This window comes from Geotrypetes seraphini, chromosome 2 (genome assembly GCF_902459505.1).
Source record: "Geotrypetes seraphini chromosome 2, aGeoSer1.1, whole genome shotgun sequence".
In the NCBI taxonomy this organism is placed as follows: Eukaryota; Metazoa; Chordata; class Amphibia; order Gymnophiona; family Dermophiidae; genus Geotrypetes; species Geotrypetes seraphini.
In genome coordinates this window covers 144,334,713-144,354,698 of record NC_047085.1, presented here as the reverse complement: position 1 = coordinate 144,354,698, position 19,986 = coordinate 144,334,713, and the positions used below count along the sequence as shown (strand labels likewise).

Below are 19,986 nucleotides of genomic sequence, written 5' to 3'. Positions count from 1 at the left end.
GCCCAGGTGGATCCCCCACCCCCACTAAAATACGGGCAGGAGGGATCCCAGGCCCTCCTGCCCTCGAATCGAACCCCTGAACGCCCCCCCCCCCCCCGCCGACCCGCAACCCCCCCCCCCCCCGGCCAACCCCACGACCCCGCCCACCCCCAATCCCACCATACCTTGAAAACGTTGGCCGAATGGACGGGTGCCAAACCCACCCGTCCGGCAGGCCAACTTGGTCTAAGTCAAAACGTATAAGTGACTTGGTCTAAGTCAAAACGTATAAGTGCCGACTAGGCAACCTGCCTAAAGTTTTGGTTATACCTGCTGCACGCCTAGGTGTATGTCGGCCCACCTCCCGCCCTTTCCCCTCCTCTAAAAACGCCTCTTTTCTCTCTGTGCATTTAGAGGCAGGGGAAAGGCCTAAGCTGGTTTTAGATACGTCTAAAACCAGCTTTGATTATGGGTACTTGGACGATCAGGCTTTTTGATCGTCCAAGTAGCTATTTAGGCCATTTTTTAGACTTTTTTTAAAATTTATTATGAGCCCCTATGTGTTCACAAAGCTCATATACAATATTCTTTATTATTGATCTAAATATTTAATACAATTATAAAATCCCTCCCCCATCCCTTCCTTCTTATTGCATTTATAATGGAAAAATTGTATTTATTCATTACAATATCTTGTCAATGGCCCCCAGATTTTATTAAAATTATTATAGTTCCCTCTTTGTATAGCAATTGCTCTTTCCATTTTATAGATGTGACATAATGAATTCCACCAGAAGCAATAATTGAGTCTATTCCAGTTCTTCCAATTAAATGTGATTTGTTGTATGGCGACTCCTGTCATGATCAATAAAAGCTTATTATTGTTAGACGAAATTTGAATCTGTGCCCTCATTGATAGTCCGAATAGAATTGTATCATAAGATAACACCACATGGTTTTCCAATAAACAATTTATTTGACCCCCAAATAGATTTCCAAAAGGCTAAAATAAAGGGACAATAAAATAATAAATGATCTAGAGTACCTACTTCGAGATTACAATGCCAGCATCTATTAGACTTAGAGCTATTCAACTTTTGTAATCTAACTGGGGTCCAAAAAGCTCTATGTAAGAGAAAAAACCAAGTTTGTCTCATAGATGCGAAGACTGTAGATCTCATTCTCCAAGACCAAATCCGTGGCCATTGAGACGCAGTAATCTGAATAAAAAAATAATAAAAATAATAGTAAAAGTAAACTGAAAACCACAAAATGGTCAAACAATCTGTACAAAAAGTATACATTAAATACAGAAAGCACACAAAGCAGTAATCTGATGCTTAATCTCAATGCTCCAAATATCTCTAAGACCATTTTTAGGCTTCTTTTTAACTAATCCACTTATCAATTTATACTACTGTGCAGCCTGGTGACCCAGAAAGTCCACCAGAAAGCATAAGAACTCCAAACTAGAATGATTGTTAAGGGTTTTCCATTCAGGGAATCCCGCCTGAATGGCCTGCTTCAATTGCAACCATCTAAAACTTTGCAATTTATTAAGACCATATTTATATTGCAATTGTGAAAATTCAAGCAGTTTACCATTTGAAATAACATTTTCCAAAAAACGTATCCCTGCTATCATCCAATGCTTCCAGATGACCTTAAATCCGCCAATTTGAATCCTGGAGTTTAGCCATATAGTCTGATTTGTTGACTCTTGTATTGGATCAGATGTTAAATTATTAATATATCGTAATGTTTTTCCATGTATCCATTAATATTCTCTTTTCTTTATACAATCTAGGCATTTTAATACTAAGAACATGACATAATCGTAGAGGAAACATGAGTCGCCATTCCAACCATAACCAGTCTGGGGTATTATATATGAGTTCTATGGTGCTAGTATGTTGTACTGGCACAAAAATGCTCAGAGGGAGAGAGCTGCGTTAATGTGCATTAAAATTTTTAACGCGCATTAAACATTTAACGTGTTAATTGCGTAACCCTACTTTTTAATAAATGTCAGTTCCTAAGAACCTAAAATATAAGACACTTTAGAAGTTCAGTTTATTAAAAATCAAATTAGCTTGAGGAAGCTAATAATACCATATTTTTTTCTGTTAAAGATTGCTGATGGGATGGCATACATTGAGAGAATGAATTACATCCACAGAGACCTTCGGGCAGCCAACATCCTTGTAGGTGATAACTTGGTGTGTAAAATAGCAGATTTTGGGTTGGCAAGGTTAATAGAAGACAATGAATACACTGCAAGACAAGGTAAGGAGTTTTTGACTATTGAGGAACAAATAATTTGAGAGTCATACTCAAAACCTTACAAGAAAACAGCATTTACAAATTAAATTTGAAATAGGAAATAATATATAATAAAAAAAATAATAGTAATAATAAATGTAAACTGAAATGCACAAAATGGTCAAACAATATGTACAAAAAGTATACATTAAATACAGAAAACATGAAAAGCAATGTTATGTTATATTGATTTAGAGGAATGTACCATAACACCGCCAAGGGAGCGCAATTTATATAAGGGTTCTTTTACTAAGCTGTGGCAAAAAATCGCCAAAAGTGGCCTTAACACATCCTTGCACAGTTTGTTCCCAAGCGCTAAGGACATTTTGCAACAGCTGTAAAATGGCCATTTTTTTGTGTATTAATGGCTTTTCTCTAATGTTGCCATTAGTTCACTGTCATTAAAAAAAAACAAAATTACCACAGGAGCATATTTTTGTAGGCAGTAATGGTTCGTGCAGCTATCCTGCAGTAACCAGTAAGTGCACCCCAGGTCACCTGAACACATCATGTGGTATGCCATTTTAAGTTGCATTGGACACATGCTAGCACCTAACACAATTTAATAAAAGGGCCATATAACTCTCTGTTAAAATTGGAATTTTTCACCTCTCATGTAGTCTAAAATGTGGGGATATGAAGAGAACACACATTGGTCGTTTGATTATTTGAAACAAATCTGATAATAAATAAATTTTCCAAATCTGAAACAATGGAAAAATGTAGATGACTAGAAAAAAATTAAATGGTATTTCACTCCTTCTATTTTTAATGATTATTTTACCAAATTCTGGCCATGAGGTTAAAACTGGTTCTCTAAACCAACATGCACATTTCGTGGGCTGTATTGCAATCAATAACCAATCAACAATCTGGTTATCTGTATGTGATTGGTGCATTGTGACTGGTAAGCCCAAGTATCTCGCTGGAACATCCAAACTGTAATGGAAAGAACAGTTACAAAAGCATGCTGAGTGTTTTGCAATAGTTGATTAATATATAGAAATCTCACACTAGGAATTAATGTCAATACTCTATCTTACCAGCGATACATCTATTTATTGATATACTGAAATTATCAGATATAGAAGTGTAATGTTACACATACTATGTCATTGAATGGCAATCTTCTACTTAGTAGAATTTATGTAGATATCTATAGGAACTTGGCTATAATAAAAGGTTGGGATTAAAATAGCTCAAATGTTCATGTTCATGTATGGGTTACATTAAAATAAAAAAGCCATAATTACATTTCCTTAGCATCCTTAGACTATTCCAGAAGAATGGGTGTCATGACCATTGACCAACAGATGAAGATAGAGAACTCAGTATTATGGTGTACTCTGTAAGACCTGTTTACAGCTCCTACAATTAAGTATTTTTCTATCTCAAAGTTGTGCTCCGAAGCTCCTGTTTTAGTCTGAAGTTCTCCTGGTCCAGTTGGTCAGCTGGCATCCAGTTGAGCTAGAGGTGCGATAACTGTGTCTGGGTCATATCTAGAGGATTCTAGGTACGGTCGTATTCCACTCCCTCCTGCTGTTTCAAGTCATGTCATCCTTCTGGGAGGAAAAAACTGCCAAGGATAACAAGACTGTGGGAAGTTTCTGAAGAGCCCTTTTTTGTTGCTACTACTGTTAATTATTTCTGTAGTGCTACCAGACGCATGCAGCGCTGCACTGAGTCACAAAAAAGAAGAAAATAGTCCCTGCTCGAAAGAGCTTACAATCTAAACAGCCAAGACAGACAAACAAGATGTCATGGATACAGTTAAGGGGAATGGATAATCAGCAAGCTGGGTTGGAGGGCAGAGGAGTAGGGATTCCTCTGTAGGGAGGACTCAAGTCGGGAGGTTTGAAGCCACTAGGGGTAAGTCTGACTACTTTGTATGTTCTTTCTGCAATGGAAGCATTTGCTTTTTCTTTCAGGAGTGCTGCTTGCTTACTGTTTTCATCTGTGGCTGTTGTTCCACCATCATTGTATTGCAGCACTGATTTTTACCTCAGCTGCTTCAGGCAAGACAGCTCCTGCTAAAGCGGTGAAGCATTGTTTCTGCTGCAGAGCCTGCCACTCAGCTTCCGAGATGTGTAGCTCATGCAAACCAATAGCAAAAGCATTTTGATTCTGCACCTAGCCAGAGAGAGGGAACTTCTAAATATATTTTGCAGCCACCATTTCTGGTTTTATCCCCAGCTTTTCCTTCTCCTCTTCTTCTCCTCCTCCCAACCATGGTTCTCCTCAGAAAACTGATGGGATGGCAGCCATTTTGAGTCTTTTGAGAATTCAGCAGTGAGGATTCCTCCCGTTCCCCTGTCTTCTGCAGACACTATGTTGAATTGCAAGTTCTCAGTCCATGTTCCCTTCCCTGAACTTCCAGTCCATAAAGGGTCTATTTGGATCATACAGGCAGGACAGACACCAAACCTTTGTCCCTGAAGGAGCCCCTTAAGAAAGGAGGGCTGTCTCTGAGGGGAAGGAGATAACCTTAAGATGCTATGGTTATTTCATAAAGAAGAGTTTTCTTTAATCTCTAAAGCTCTACAAATTCTTACTACTGTGGACCCTTATGCTCTGAGTCCTCTGCCTAGACTTTTGTCTATTATTGCTAGCCTCAGATGTCCTTCAAAAGCCTGACTCTGTTATTACAGTGGGCAGAGCTATGGCACACCTGTACCCACTTGTTTGTGAAGAGAAAGAAAAGCTTCAGTTGCCCAGAGTGGACTCCCTGGGACATTAGTGACAAAGAAGGCCAGCCTTCCTACGGAAGGGGGAATTGGCCTCAGGGATTTGCAGGATTGTAAGATTGAGTCAGCATTAAAGCAGTCCTTTAAGGTGGCATTCTCATGGAGATGATGCGGTATATAAACTTAAGGTTTAGATTAGATTAGATATATTTCCTCTCTGCAGCTTGAGTTCTCGAGCAAGGTCTTGGGCATCATCATTGATTCCACATTGTCCTTCAATGACCACCTCCAATCCTTGGTAAAAAAATGCTTTTTCAGCCTTCACATGCTGAGGAAAGTTAGATCCTGCTTCCATCAAAAACATTTTACCTTCCTTGTCCAATCCATCATCCTCTCCAGATTGGACTATTGCAACTCTATCTACTTAAGCCTAACTAAGAAAAACCTCCACAGACTCCAATGGATTCAGAATGCCGCGCCAAGCTCATCTTTGCTAAAAGTAAATTTGACCATGTCTCCCCGCTCCTGGCCAAGCTCCACTGGCTTCCGATAATCGCCAGGGTCCATTATAAATGCGCCTGTTTAACTTTCAAAATCCTATATGGTATCCTCCCTCCCTTTATCCCTCTTTCTTGGAATTCCTCAAACCCTAATACCACCAGATCCTCCCACAAATTAAAACTATCCTTCCCCTCGCTAAAAGGCATTTCCCACACAGGAAAGCTAGGGACCTCCCTCCACTTCAAAATCACTGAGCTCTGGAACAACCTTACCTCCCCTCTTCGGAACTTGAGCTCTCTCTAAGTTTTCCGCAAACATCTGAAAACCTGGCTTTTCTCAAAAAATGTAAGTCTCCCTCCAACTTAGGAATCAAGGAAACTCTTATATCTTGGCATCCCAAGTCCTGTAAATTTTCTTCACACTTCTACCTCTAGCCCTCTGTTGTAGTTCCTTCCTATTTCTCCTACTGTAAACCGCATCGAGCTCTACAAACGTGGAGATGATGCGGTATACAAACCTAAGGATTAGATTAGATTAGATATATTTCTATTTCATTAGTATCCTGGGCTTATTTCATGTTGCATCAATGCCTTTCTTGTGGATGATTCTGACCCTTCTTATGATTCTTACTTGGAGGTGGGCTTAGTTTGTTTAGTTGAAGTGCTTTCTGCCAACTGTGGTTGTGGAACTGGTCCGTAGATGCAGCATCTGAGTGTTAGTTGGTCAAGCTCCCATTTAAGAGCAACAGGTTGTTTGGTGAAGATCTTACTAAGCTGGTTTATAGAGTTGAGTAAGTCTAAGCCTCAGAAGATAAACCTAAGCCCTCTGTTCATTCTTCCTCAACACATTCCTCTTGTTTGAAGACTACAGAAATAAAGGGCTACAGGCCAAGGTATCCGCAATATGGTCAGCATCCCTGTTTTCAAGCCAGACAGCATTCCTGTGAAACTTATAATAGCGTCAGTTCCTTGAAAATCCAGTACAAGTATTCGTCGCTCACATTTTTTATGTTAAATCTTTTTTATTGAAAAACATAATTCAATTAACAGTCAAGTCATACAAGGGTCCAATATTTTTTGTCTTTCCAAACAATCAACTTCTAATTCTTTCTTTATCGTTTATTACACTTGATATACCGCCTTAGTTGCAGCACAATTCAGGATGATTTACAATAAAATATATATCAAATAAAACAAAAAATAATTGAAATAAAATAAAAGGATAGCACAATATTTTCATACAGAGTATGTAAAACCATACATGGTCTATCACTGCAAAATTGTGTTCTCTATTATCAAGTTAACAAAAAGATATTTGAAAAGATAAGTTTTCAGAAGGACTCTGAACTGAGTATATGAAGGTTCTGAGCGTAGACTCGATGATAAAGCGTTGCATAAAGCGGGCGCTATTGCAAAAAAAAGCTGAATTTCTAGTTCTCTCCCATTTTGTTATCGAAGGGTGCGAAATTACTAGTCTATTGTCCTGTAGGGATCAAAGAACGCTAGACAGGGAATGTGGAATAATTAACGATGCCAAATAATCAGGAATACCTGAGTGTAATGTTTTATAAGTCAAGGTTAGAATCCTTACTCTCCTTCCCCAATGATATTATTTTGTAATGACAACATTATAGCTACTCTTGGTGGAATTCTGCTCTACTACGCAATGCAGAATTCTGCAAGTTGGGGGAAGGAGGGGACATGGATCTTGAACTGCAAATGGGGGAGAGAGAAGGAAACATTGATCCTGGACTGCAAGTGGAATCATATGAGGGTAAAAATTGGACACACACTACTACTACTCTGGGAGCCTTGGTTTTTATGCCTTGTGTTCCAACCCCGCCCCCCCCCCTCTACCTTCCGAGCGAGACATCTTATCTTCAAATCTCCCCTCTGTCTAGGATGCAAGCAGGTTGTTTCTTCCATCAAATTGCCCCCCCTCCCCAAGCAGTCCCACCATCACAGCATATTCAACAATAAGCTTCGCCCTCTGGAACTTAGGCTAAATAAGCATCCCAGGTAAGTAAACAGTATTTCCTCCATTTATAATGGCCCTCCACTGCTTTTGCTTCCCTTGTAACTAAAGTATCAAACTGGTTTCTCCATTTCCGGAAGGATGGAGGGTCGGAAGAAATCCATGACTGTCATTATACCTTTTCTTGCAAGGAGACATACCTTATGGTACATCAGAATCCCACCCCTGGATACTCCTCAGAATGCATCCGGCATATCTAGCACCAACTGCACCACTGTGCCTGCTATTTTACAATCCAACAATTTCTGTAAATATTGGACTATGGTAGCCCAAAATTTTGGAACATGCCAACATTCCCAAAAGGTGCGAGAAAAGGTATTGGGCTCCCTATAACATTTCAAGCACAATGGAGAATATTTCTCCCATTTTATATAGCTGTGCCTGAGTAAAATATGCTCTGTGAAGCACCTGAAAGTAGCACTCCATCAATATCACACTGCCAATTAATAGGGGTATACCTTTTAATGTTCCCCAATATGTCCAATGTACCAATGCAATTTTAAGCTCTCCCTCCCATTCACAAGGACTCTTTTGTTAGTCTACTCTTTACACCCCTTATGCCTTACAATCCTCATTGCATATACATATATCTAATGGAGCTTTACCACTTGGTTTTCAAAGTAGTGTTCTGTTAAATCCCTTATGCAGTGTATGGAGGACTTTGGTGCAGAGGCTGGGGGGTGGATCCTGGGGTTACGGATCAACTGTCAATAAGAGGGAATCCAGCTTTTAAAACCAGGATAGATAATCCTGCTTTTTTAGATCTAAACTAGGATCCCAGGCTGTATTGAAAACTCCTCCTAGCAGTAATGGGCATGTGTCATATGATAGTAGTAAAGTTTTTAAGTGTTTATAAAATAGTCTGTTAAAAGTATTAGGGACATATACACTACCCAAGATCAAAGATGCATGTTCTATATCAGTAAGATGTATCTCTTGAAGCAATGTTATTTCAACCTTAAGTCTTTGTAATTTTTGCAAAATTTTTGTTTTTTTCACTGAGGAGTTAATACCTCCCACATTCCAAGTCACTATATGGACCATTATGTTATAGCAAAAATTTGTACAAGCCATCGAAATATATGGGAGCTTTAATCCCAGAGAACTGTCCCAATCACTGATTTCCAGTTGTAATATTCCATCTGCTACATTGTATTGGTGGCACTGTCCTAAACATAATGGGGGAATCTTCATTAACAGTATTTCACCAGTCAGTATAGAAAATAACACTAAGATCCCTCTTTCAAAAAACTTTCTCTATTAAATCCCTCCTGTCCTCCAGTCACCTTTCTATACTTTCCTATGTCCCTTTCTCTTACCTTCCTCCTCCCTACCCCCACCAACTCTGTCTAACCCAGGTAGTTCTTTATCCTTATCATTCCCACCCACTCCAAACAGTCATCCAACTTTGTCTCATTTTCCCATATCTTATTCAGCTCACAAAAAAGCAAGAACAAAGTCTGATTAACATTCAAATAGTCACTCTTCCCATGAAGCGTGAGCAGGAATGACCACGAATTGCAGATGTCACCAAATACTGTCCCCCACATTTACACTTCCTAGTTCTATCATATTCACATACAGGAATGCCCCTTATCTCCTTTGCTTTTTGATATTGTTTTGGAACCCTTGTTGGCCATTCGGCAGGCAAAGGAGATACAGAGGATTTCTTATGCAGGTCGGGAATATAAGGTCTCTGCTTATGCAGATGATATTTTGCTTCATTTGAAGAATCCTGAATCTACCATTCCACATTTACTGGAATTGATTGATAGATTTGACAAATTTTCAGGTTACAAAATAAATTGGAGCAAATCGGAAGTTCTTCCATTGAATGTGCATTGTGTAAAAGGACTATTTGATTCATTCCCATTCCTTTGGAAGGAAGAAGGTATAAAATATTTGGGTATTATGATTCAAAGAACTTTGGAAGACACAATGACAGTAAATGAAAAATCTTTATTGCTGAAAGTCAAAGAAATGTGTGAGCATTGGAACCCATTACATCTTTCTTGGGGGAGAGTCCAAACCATCAAAATGATGATTTTGCCTGTGGTTTGCTACCAAATGAGTATGTTGCTGATTTATTTCCAAGGGTCCTTTTATAAAAAGTTGAATAGAATTCTCACTAAATTTATTTGGCTGGGTAAATCTCCTAGAATTGCTTCAATATCTTTACAAAACCCAATTGCGAGAAGTGGGGTAAATTTTCCACATTTTTGTTGATATCATCAATCATTTATTCTGTGACAGGGTATGTATTGGATCCTTCCTGAACTCATTGAGCATCTTCCGGATTGGCTAATATTAGAATGGCAACTCCTGTCTCCATTAAGATTGTGTCATATTTTGAGTATCAAGTAACCTAGGATTTATAAGGACAATAGAATCTTATTTTCCACCTGGCAGACTTTAAAATGTGTTAATAATTTAACACCTATTCCGATTCATCAATCCACATGTCAATCCTTAAGGTTGAATTCCAAGATTCAAATTGGCGAGTCTAAGATCCTCTGGAAGCATTGGCTGCAGGCAGGTATATGTACTTTAGATGATGTGTTATCAAATGTGAAAATGCTTGATTTTTCACAACTGCAACAATCATTCGGCATTACAAAGTCTCAAGCATATAAGTGGTTGCAGTTGAAGCAGGCCATTCAGAAGGGGTTCCCTGAGTAGCGAAATTTAAATAATACCTAAAACTAGTCCGAAAGACATTTGGAGCATTGAGACTAAGCAGCAGATTTCTGCTACTCAATGGCCACGGATTTGGACTTGGAGTTATGAGATGTACAGCATCAGCATCTATGAGGCACACTTGTTTTTTTTCTGTTGTATAGAATTTTATGGACCCCTGTTCGGTTGCAAAAGTTAGATAGTTCTAAGTCAAATAGATGCCGGCATTGTCATCTCGATATTGGGACACTGTTCTATAGTCCTTTGATACTTAAATTCTGTAGATTACTGCTTATAATGACAGGAGTTGCTATGCAGCTTATTATGAAAAATTGGAAAAAATGGGATAGGATAAATTATAACTTTTGATGGGAAACCTTGTGCCAGTTTTATAAGTTTGAGAGAATAAACTCGATACAGTTGGGACACTATAATAAGTTCAATGAGATCTGGGGTCCATTGGCGGAGTATTGCAAGAATTGATCATTAGTATCACCCTTTGATTTCTGAATGAGTGACATACACATCCAGGATGGGTGGGAGGGAGGGAGAGAGGGGGTGAAATGTATTTTAGCTTATTATTATTTGATTGCTATTAGTGCTGTCTATTGTATCACTTATTTATAATTGGTTGTTGTTTAAAAATGAATAAAGAATTAGAAAAAAAAAAGATTGCACCAAAAGGTACTTTCAGTCTCCAACTTCTGAATGTATTTCCTGCTTTCCAAGAGCCAAGCTGCAGGATGGGTGGGGGCAGGGCTTGCATATTGGACTGGTGGACAACATTTCACAATTCTAATAGTTTTTCATAGATGATTATTATTATTTTTTTTTGGTCTGATTTTTCAGCTTGACCGAGATATTCATCTTTTTTCCTTACTTACCAAATTTAGTGTATTTCAATCCCTTTTTCATAGTGGTGTTGTGCCTTTGCAAAGTTAGACAGAGGAGCATTGGTTCTTTTTAGAGATATATTCTCAAGCATTCCAAATGTTGGAAAGCATTAAAAAGGACTATTGGTTTTTATTACCTTGAGTTCCTCCAGTTATTAGAAATTCACCTGTAACAAAGCAGTGTACTGTATATATGGTTTCTCTAATCCTTTGCCAATAATTCTAGGGAAGGGCAGATTGGCAGTTAATAGCTACAGTGCTAGGTATTTAATTTTTTATCCTTGTTATTTGTAGGAGCCAAATTTCCAATCAAATGGACAGCTCCAGAAGCAGCATTATATGGTCGATTTACAATCAAATCAGATGTGTGGTCTTTTGGTATCTTGCTTACAGAGTTGGTAACAAAGGGTAGAGTGCCATATCCAGGTAAATGGCAATTTGAAGACTATAATCTCTTTTGTCATGTCTTTTTCTGTACTGCAGTTCTCTATAACCACAGATTCCTATGTATGGCTGTTTACCCCCCAAAAAAAATACCTGTACAGGAAGAAGTCTTTCAACTTAGAGCAGGGTGGTAAATTGCAGTAGGTAATTATGATGCACGCAGTAGCATTGTGAGAGAAGGAGGTGTCCAGGGTGATGATGCCTGGCATCACCAGGCTGCATGCCCCCCTCTTCCCTGCTGCAGCTGCCCCCTCTTTGTATTCCTTCCCCATTGCAACCCCTCCCCAAGCATACTTCTTCAGATGTTTGCCAGCAGTGAGCAGCGTCTCTAACCTACTGCTTGTGTCTTGGGATCAGGAAGTGATGTCAGAGCTGAGACCAGTGCAAGCAGCAGGTGAGAGATACTGATCATTGCTGGCGATCATTTGAAGAGGTAGGTGGGTGGGCAGAGAGGAATAGAGGTGCTAGTGCCCCTGCCAAGAAAGAGCTCCCCCCCCCCCCCACTGGATGCAGGATATTGTTTGGGCCACTGTGTGATTGACTTTTATTCTGAAGTAACAAACAATGTTTCTTATGGAGCGAAGGTACCATTTAAACACCCCCCAACCTCCGCCGCACCATTTTAAACACCTACCAGCCCGCCGTAGCCGCACCATTTTAAAACTCCCTGCCGCCATACTGTTTAAAACACACACACACACGCCCGCCTGCCGTCATCGCTGCCGCCACCATAGCTGCACCTTTTAAAACAGCTACCCGCCCTCTGCTGCCTCCTCCTCCTTCGTTGTCATCGCTGCAGTCTCTGGTGATCCAGCATGTGTCCCTCCCTCGGTAGCGGCGCACAGGTCAGGAGCGCAGACATCAGCAGCAAGCTTTCCGTACTCCCGCTTGCGCCCATCAGCTCTTGCGGGACTTGCGAGAACTAACAAAGCCATTTAGAAAACATCGCGGGCCCAAGCGGGAACATGGAAAGCTTGCTGCTGATGTCCACGCTCCTGACCTGTGCACCGCTAACGAAGGAGGAATACATGCTGGACCACCAGGTACGGGGGGATGATTTAAAAATACTGGAGGGTGGAGATAATCTAAAAGTACTGGGAGAGGATGATTGATCTAAAAATACTGGGGAGATGATCTAAAATTACTGGGAGGATGATTGATCTAAAAATACTGGGGGGGTATTATCTAAAAGTACTGGGGAGGATGATTGATCTAAACATACTGGCTTTATTAGTTCTCGTGAGTCCCGCAAGAATTGATGAAGCCATTTAGAAAACAGCATGGGCGCAAGCGGGAGTGCGGAAAGCTTGCTGCTGATGTCCGCGCTCCTGACCTGTGCGCCGCTAGCGATGGAGGGACACATGCTGGATCACCAGAGACTGCAGCGATGACAACGAAGGAGGAGGAGGCAGCAAAGGGCGGGTAACTGTTTTAAAAGGTGCAGCTATGGTGGTGGCAGCGACGACGGCAGGCGTGTGTGTGTATGTGTGTGTTTTAAACAGTATGGCGGCAGGGAGTTTTAAAATGGTGCGGCTACAGCGGGCTGGTAGGTGTTTAAAATGGTGCGGCGGCGGTTGGGGGGTGTTTAAATTGTACTTTCTCTCCATAAGAAACATTGTTTGTTAATTCGGAATAAAAGTCAATCACACAGTGGCCCAAACAATATCCTGCATCCAGTGGGGGGGGGGGGGCTCTTTCTTGGCGGGGGCACTAGCACCTCTCTTCCTCTTTGCCCACCCACCTACCTCTTCAAATGATCGCCAGCACGCTCTCTCTGTCCTTGCCTCTTCCCTCAGTGGCATCCCTGCTTCCTACCCACCCCCAATCCAACATGATTCCTCCCCATGCATCATCTCACCCTCCCCTCCAGTGTGTAGCACCTTTCCTTTCCCTCCCTTTCTGCCAGGTTCAACAGCACCTCTTCACTATTCCTTTTACCTCTCCCCTGTCCAGCAGTACCCCTTTTCCCATCCCTGTTCCCCTTGTCCAGCAGTACCCCTTCTCCCTTCCCTGCTCCCCTTGTCCAGCAGTACTCCTTCTCCTTTCCGTGCTCTCCTTGTCTAGCAATACCCCTTCTCCCTTCCTTCCTCCCCCTCCCAGCAATACCTCTATTTTGCGGCCCGCAATCTATACACAATCTCGCACACTGGGCAGGAAGAGAAGCACCGGCGTCAGCTGACTTGAAACATCCTGCTACCGTCGCGTATGCCAGGACTCATGCCTTCGCGTATCTGCCGGGACTTCTGCCTTTGTCTTGTCTCTGCATCCCCAGACCAGTAGTGGCAGGCTAGAGAAAGAAGGTAATGAGTCCTAGCAGATATGCAAAGGCAGGAGTCTCAGCATATGCAATGGCAGCAGGAAGTTTCAAGTCAGCTGGCGCCAGAGCCTCTCTTCCTGCCCAGTGTGCGAGATCGCGTACAGGCCGCAAAATAGGATCTGGGGGGACCGCGAGTTTGAGACCACTGCTCTATCTTTCATCTGCTGGTAGTTGGGCACAACCCACAGGTATCTGGATTGATCTAATCTTCCATTTGTGAGTCGCACATACCTATACAGGCTCAAGGGACTAATGGAAAGAAAATTATCAGGTAAGGACTAATTTTTTCTTACTTGTTTTGTGCATAATGCTGTGTATATCTAGAAGCGATGTAGAAATAAGTAGTAGTAATCAATAACTGTGTCCTGGTTTTGTCTTGAGAGTTGACTGTATATTTTGACTCTTATATGTCTTGAATGAGAGCAAGGTGCCTGTTGTTTCTCACAGGAACAAGAGGAGGAGAGGGTAGCTCCGCTTCCTCCTGAGGATAATATAATAATAATAATAATAACTTTATTTTTGTATACCGCCATACCCCGAAGAGTTCTAGGCGGTTCACATTATTTAAACAGAGATTACAAGTGGTTACATATCAAATTGATCATGGAGTAGTTTGACAGAGATTACGAGTGGTTACACAAATTGATCATAGAGTAGCAGACAGCAAGGAGAGAGTATTTACAAGTGATTACATATCAAAATGGTCATAGAGTTGCGAACATCAAGGAGAGAAGTAGTGGGAAGAGGAGGGAGAACAGGGGGGGGCGAGGATCAGAAGGGGGGGGAAGAGGATTGGAAGGGGCATTGAGGGTCTTGGTCTCGGAATAGGTGAGTTTTGAGTAATTTTCTGAAGTCGAGGTAGTTGTGGGCCTTGAGGACCATTTGGGCTAGCCAAGGGTTTAGTTTGGCGGCTTGGAAGGCGTAGGTTTTGTCTAGGAATTTTTTTGAGTGGCATAGTTTTAGGGAGGGGAAGGCGAAGAGTTGAATTTTACGGGCGTTCTTGTAGTTGTGGTTAAGGGTGAAGTGAGGGGTGATGTAGCTTGGGGATAAGCCAGATAAAGTTTTGTAGCAAAAACAGGCGAATTTGAATATGATTCTGGATTCTAGAGGGAGCCAGTGAAGTTTATGGTAGAAAGGGGTGATATGGTCCCATTTTTTCAGGCCAAATATGAGGCGGACATCGGTGTTCTGGATCATCCTTAGTCTCCTGATGGTTTTCTTTGTGGAGCTTAAGTAGATGATGTTGCAGTAGTCCAGTATGCTGAGTATGGAGGATTGCACTAGGAGGCGGAATGAAGAGTCGTCAAAGTATTTTTTTATGGTGCGGAGTTTCCATAGTGTCGAGATACTTTTCCTGACTGTGATATCAGTGTGTTTCTCGAGGGATAGATGTTTGTCCAGTGTTACTCCCAGAACTTTTAAGGTTTGTTCAAGGGGGAATGTGGATCCTTTCACTTGAATTGTGGTGTCTTTGATTTTGTCATTGGGGGTTGCTAGGAAGAATTTTGTTTTGTCTGAGTTTAGTTTTAGTCTAAAGGTTAGCATCCAGAGTTCTATCTGACTAATTATGCTTGTGAGGGAGTTGAGGAGCTCTTGAGTGAAACTGGTTAGAGGGATGACTATGGTAATGTCGTCTGCGTATATAAAGAATTTTAGCTTGAGGCTTTGCAGGAGGTTTCCTAGGGAGGTGAGGTATATGTTGAACAGGGTGGGGGACAGGGTATCTTTGACCATACACACACACACACACACACACACACTCGATTGTAAGTGAAGGACTCCTATTCAGCTTAGAGGGAACAATGTCTGGTAGACATGGACAGTGGGTTAGTGTTGCTTAGGAGAGTGATTTTAGAGTTTTCATTGTTGTCTTTGAGTAGACACTGCATCTTTTACCTTGTCTTCACAGGTTTTCTGTCCTTTGCAATGTTGGACCAGAGATTTGAGGTTCACAGCCCTGTGCTTATAGTTTATGATATCAGGAATGATGCTTTTGATGCATTTTCAAAGGCTTTGTTGGTCAGCCTGATCAATGTGATTTCCATACTACTTCCCTTTGCCCACTAGTGATCTAAGTTTCTTAGATTTCTTTGAGGAAGAGGATCTTGATCAGAATGTCATTACTGGTTCATGAAGAGTTGGTAAGAAGCTAATGGGAAACAATAATATTCTGAAACGTTACTAGTATCCCTCCTTAGGAATGCCAGGGTATAATCTTGTACTTTGATTTCCTTGAGTGCATTCGATCATCACTGAATAATGTGGTACATATTACTTTTCAAATCCAGTGACCTTTAGGACTTTATACATAGTGCACAGATTTGAGGATCTTCCAAACATTCATTTTGTGCATTCCTGAAGACTTGGGCAGTGTTGTGCCTGCCTTGGGAAAGTTGAAGAATTGGAGGACATGAAATGAAAAGCACTGCACCATTGTTTTGCCAAAATCTGTGATGGTTAGACATCAGAAACCTGAATAAACACATAACATAGTTTTTTCATGTTGTTATATATTTATTACATTTTCAATATAATCAAACATTAACTTGTACAGAAAGGAAATTCAGCAAGAAATTAATACAGTGGTACCTCGGTTTACGAGTGCACCGGTTTGCGAGTGTTTTGCAAGACGAGCAAAACATTTGCAAAATCGGTGCCTCGGAAACCGAGCATGGCTCGATTTACGAGCACCCCCCCTGCGATCCGGCACCCCCCCTGCCTCGAACTGGCACCCCCCCCCCGCCACGATCCGACCCCCCCCCTCCAACACGATTGGGCACCCCCCTGCCACGATCCGACCCCCCCAACACGATTGGGCACCCCCCTGCCACGATCCGACCCCCCCCGACACGATTGGGCACCCCCCGACACGATCCGACCCCCCCGACATGATTGGGCACCCCCTGACACGATCCGACCCCCCCGACACGATTGGGCACCCCCCCGACATAATCCGACCCCCCCCCCCCGACACAATTGGGCACCCTCCCGCCGCTTCTTACCCTCATCTGGGCACTCTTGAAGATCGGCCCTCGTCTGCTGGGCCTTGAGCATCTGAGCATGCTCAAGGCCTGCGAGTTCACGTTCTGAACGTGAACGTGAACTCGCAGGCCTTGAGCATGCTCAGATGCTCAAGGCCCAGCAGACGAGGAGTCCGATCTTCTAGAGTTCCCAGATGAGGTTAAGAAGCGGCGGGGGGGGTGCCCAATTGTGTCGGGGGGATGTCTGATCGTGTCGGGGGGGGTGCCGGATCGCAGGGGGGGCTTCGAGGGGAGTAATGCCGGTTCTCGAGGGAGGGGGGGAACGCATCAAAGCGAGTTTCCATTATTTCCTATGGGGAAACTCGCTTTGATAAACGAGCATTTTGGATTACGAGCATGCTCCTGGAACGGATTATGCTCGTAATCCAAGGTACCACCGTATAGTATAAACGATATAAAAAATATCAAATATAAGCATAAATTTCAACTCAAGTCCTCAAAAAGATCCAAGGTGGGTAATCGGCGAGTAATAAGAAAACTACATTTACAAGGTAATAACTAGTTGAATGAGGTTAAAGCACCCTTTCTTAAACTGAGCACTCATGTTTCATCTTTCTCCCGACATGAAGTTGAGAGAAAGGTTGTCAGTTGAGATGGCTCAAAGAAAACAAATTTATGTGAACGATAGATAATTACACATTTACATGGATGTCGCAAGTAAAAGGTCGCCCCTAGGGCTATAACACCAGGTTTCCTTAACAAAAATTCACGTCTCCTTCTGTGTGTATCCCTAGCCAGTTCTGGGAACATCTGAATTTTACAACCTAAAAATTATTTTTGTTTATTTTTAAGAAAAGTCTCAGCAACCAGTTTTTTTTATGGTGCGAGAGCTACTGTCAAAAGTAAAGTTGCTGGGCAGTGGGGGTGTGGCTTCGCAGCGCACAAAAATGGCTGGGTGAAGGATTAGCTCCGTTGTGACAGGCAAATTTTATTAAGATTTCGGCAGTTAAAACTAATGAAAAGCGAGTAAAAAGAAAGAGTTTAATTGGAAAATGGCATCGGGTAAACCAAGTAAAAGTAATCCGGTGAATTCAGGGGCAGGAAGTAAAAAAAGAACAAAAATGGATTCGGTATCCCCGACAGCGGTCCTGTTACCTCTGGATGAAATTGAAAACAGAGACTTGATGAATGAACTACAAAAAATCAAAGAAATAGTAAGTGATAACGCTAAAAATATAAAAGAAGTGAAGGAGGAAATAGAGAGTCTGACAAATAGAATGCAGGCAGTTGACTTTAAAATTGAACAGTTAGAAAAGCGCGCCGAAAAATCTGAGGCAGAAGCGCTGGTTTGTAAAAAAGACCGCATAGAAATAGAGGCGTTGAAAAAGGACTTTGAAGACTTGTCAAACCGTGAATGAAGGAATAATCTGCGTCTGATTGGGATACCTGAGGGGATTGAGCAGAATGATCCTATTCAGTTTGTGGCTAATTTTATCCCAAAGATCTTGCTGTTTAAAAGCTCTTTTCCTTTAGAGATAGAAAGAGCACATCGGATACCGATGAAAAGATCAAGTAGCCAGAAAGGTCCTCGTCCACTAATTTTCAAGCTGCTAAGACATCAGCAAGTGGTAGAAATTATAAAGCTGGCTAAAACAAACAAGGATCTTAAATGTCAGGACTCTAAGATTTTTATAGTACCTGACTTTGCAAAAGCTACTGCCTATAGAAGAAAACAGCTTTTGGACTTAAGACCTAAACTAAGAGCATTGGGGGCAAGATATGGATTGATATACCCTGCTATTATGAGGGTAACTCATGAGAATAAAACTTATAATTTTGAAGAAGCAGTAAAATTGAAGGAATTTTTAGATCAATATGATTTGCCTATGGATTCATGAAAGTATATGGACATTGTAATTGATGTATACTGAGTTTGGTTTATTGTTTATATTTTTATGGTGAAAATTTGAAGATATTTTACAAATGAGGAAAAAGAAGGGGGGGGAAAAAAAAGGAGAAAAATATCTTATAGAAAAATTGTTGCAGTTAAGGTTCAAAGAAGGATCAACATTTCAAACAGGATCAGAAGAATGGTTAGATGGAAGGCTTACTGTAATGTAAGGTAGGATTGTTAAAGATATGGAAAAATATAAGACATATGATAGATTTCTAAATGATAATGAGGAAATAAGAACTTCAATGAGACAAGAAGAGTAGAAGAAAAGAAGATTTTGACAAGAAGAAAAGTGTGATGGCACTTATATGAAGTGAAGAGAATATGAGGATCACTTATAAGATTTGGATGGATTCTTAATGTGACTTTATCATTTACATCTGAATGAGACTGAGATAACAAACTGAGAATGCATAAATGATATATAGGTAAAAGGCTGATGATGCATAAGTGATTCAGTTGAGATAGATGGAATAGCAAAATGCAAGAAGAATGGAATCTATACTGAATCTTGGCGTGCAACAGTGGGAATGTAAGGATCATTTATAAGACATGGATTTATCCTTAATTTATTTTATAAATCATATCCTGAGTTTGACTGAGATTACAAGAGGAAGATGCATAAGAGATACAATACAGATATATGGACAATCAGAATATAGGATGATACAAGATGTACTGAACTTTGGAGTGAAGTGATGGGATTGTGAGGATCGCTTAAGGCTTGATCCTTAATTGGTTATTGATTCACATATAAGTGAGACTGAAATAATAGGATGATGATATATAAGTATTACAGTTGAGAGGAGTGGAGAATAGACTGTAATATGATGGAAATATAATGAAACTTAATGAGAGCTCTTGAAAATGTGAGGAATGCTTGATTGAAATGGCTTGATCCTTCTTTGATTTATAAGTTAAATATAAAAATGAATAAAATAAGTTAAAGGAGATATATATGTTACATAGATGGTATGGAAAAATTCTGTTAGACTTGGAAAAGGGGAAAAAAAAAATTACAATAATAATAATCCTGGGTGGGTATAAGTATAAGAAAAGATTTTGAAATATTGGGTATATCCTTTTATAAGTTTATTAAAGGTATAGGATGGAAGAATGTTTGGAAAAGTTTATAAAAAGGGATTATAGTAAATGTGGGTATGTAGGGTATTGAAGAATGGATTGACTGCAGGAGAGTTTA

The 19,986-nt window shown here is 40.9% G+C and overlaps 1 protein-coding gene across 3 annotated transcripts in view; it reads left to right on the top strand.

Annotated features, from left to right (window-relative positions):
• YES1 (YES proto-oncogene 1, Src family tyrosine kinase) overlaps window positions 1–19,986 on the top strand; it is a 141,178-nt gene that overhangs the window by 113,761 nt on the left and 7,431 nt on the right. For all 3 annotated transcript variants that reach the window (XM_033933945.1, XM_033933944.1, XM_033933946.1), the window contains 2 exons: window positions 2,112–2,265; window positions 11,384–11,515. In XM_033933945.1, the coding sequence (XP_033789836.1) occupies window positions 2,112–2,265; window positions 11,384–11,515 (286 nt within the window). The remainder of the gene's footprint in view (window positions 1–2,111; window positions 2,266–11,383; window positions 11,516–19,986) is intronic.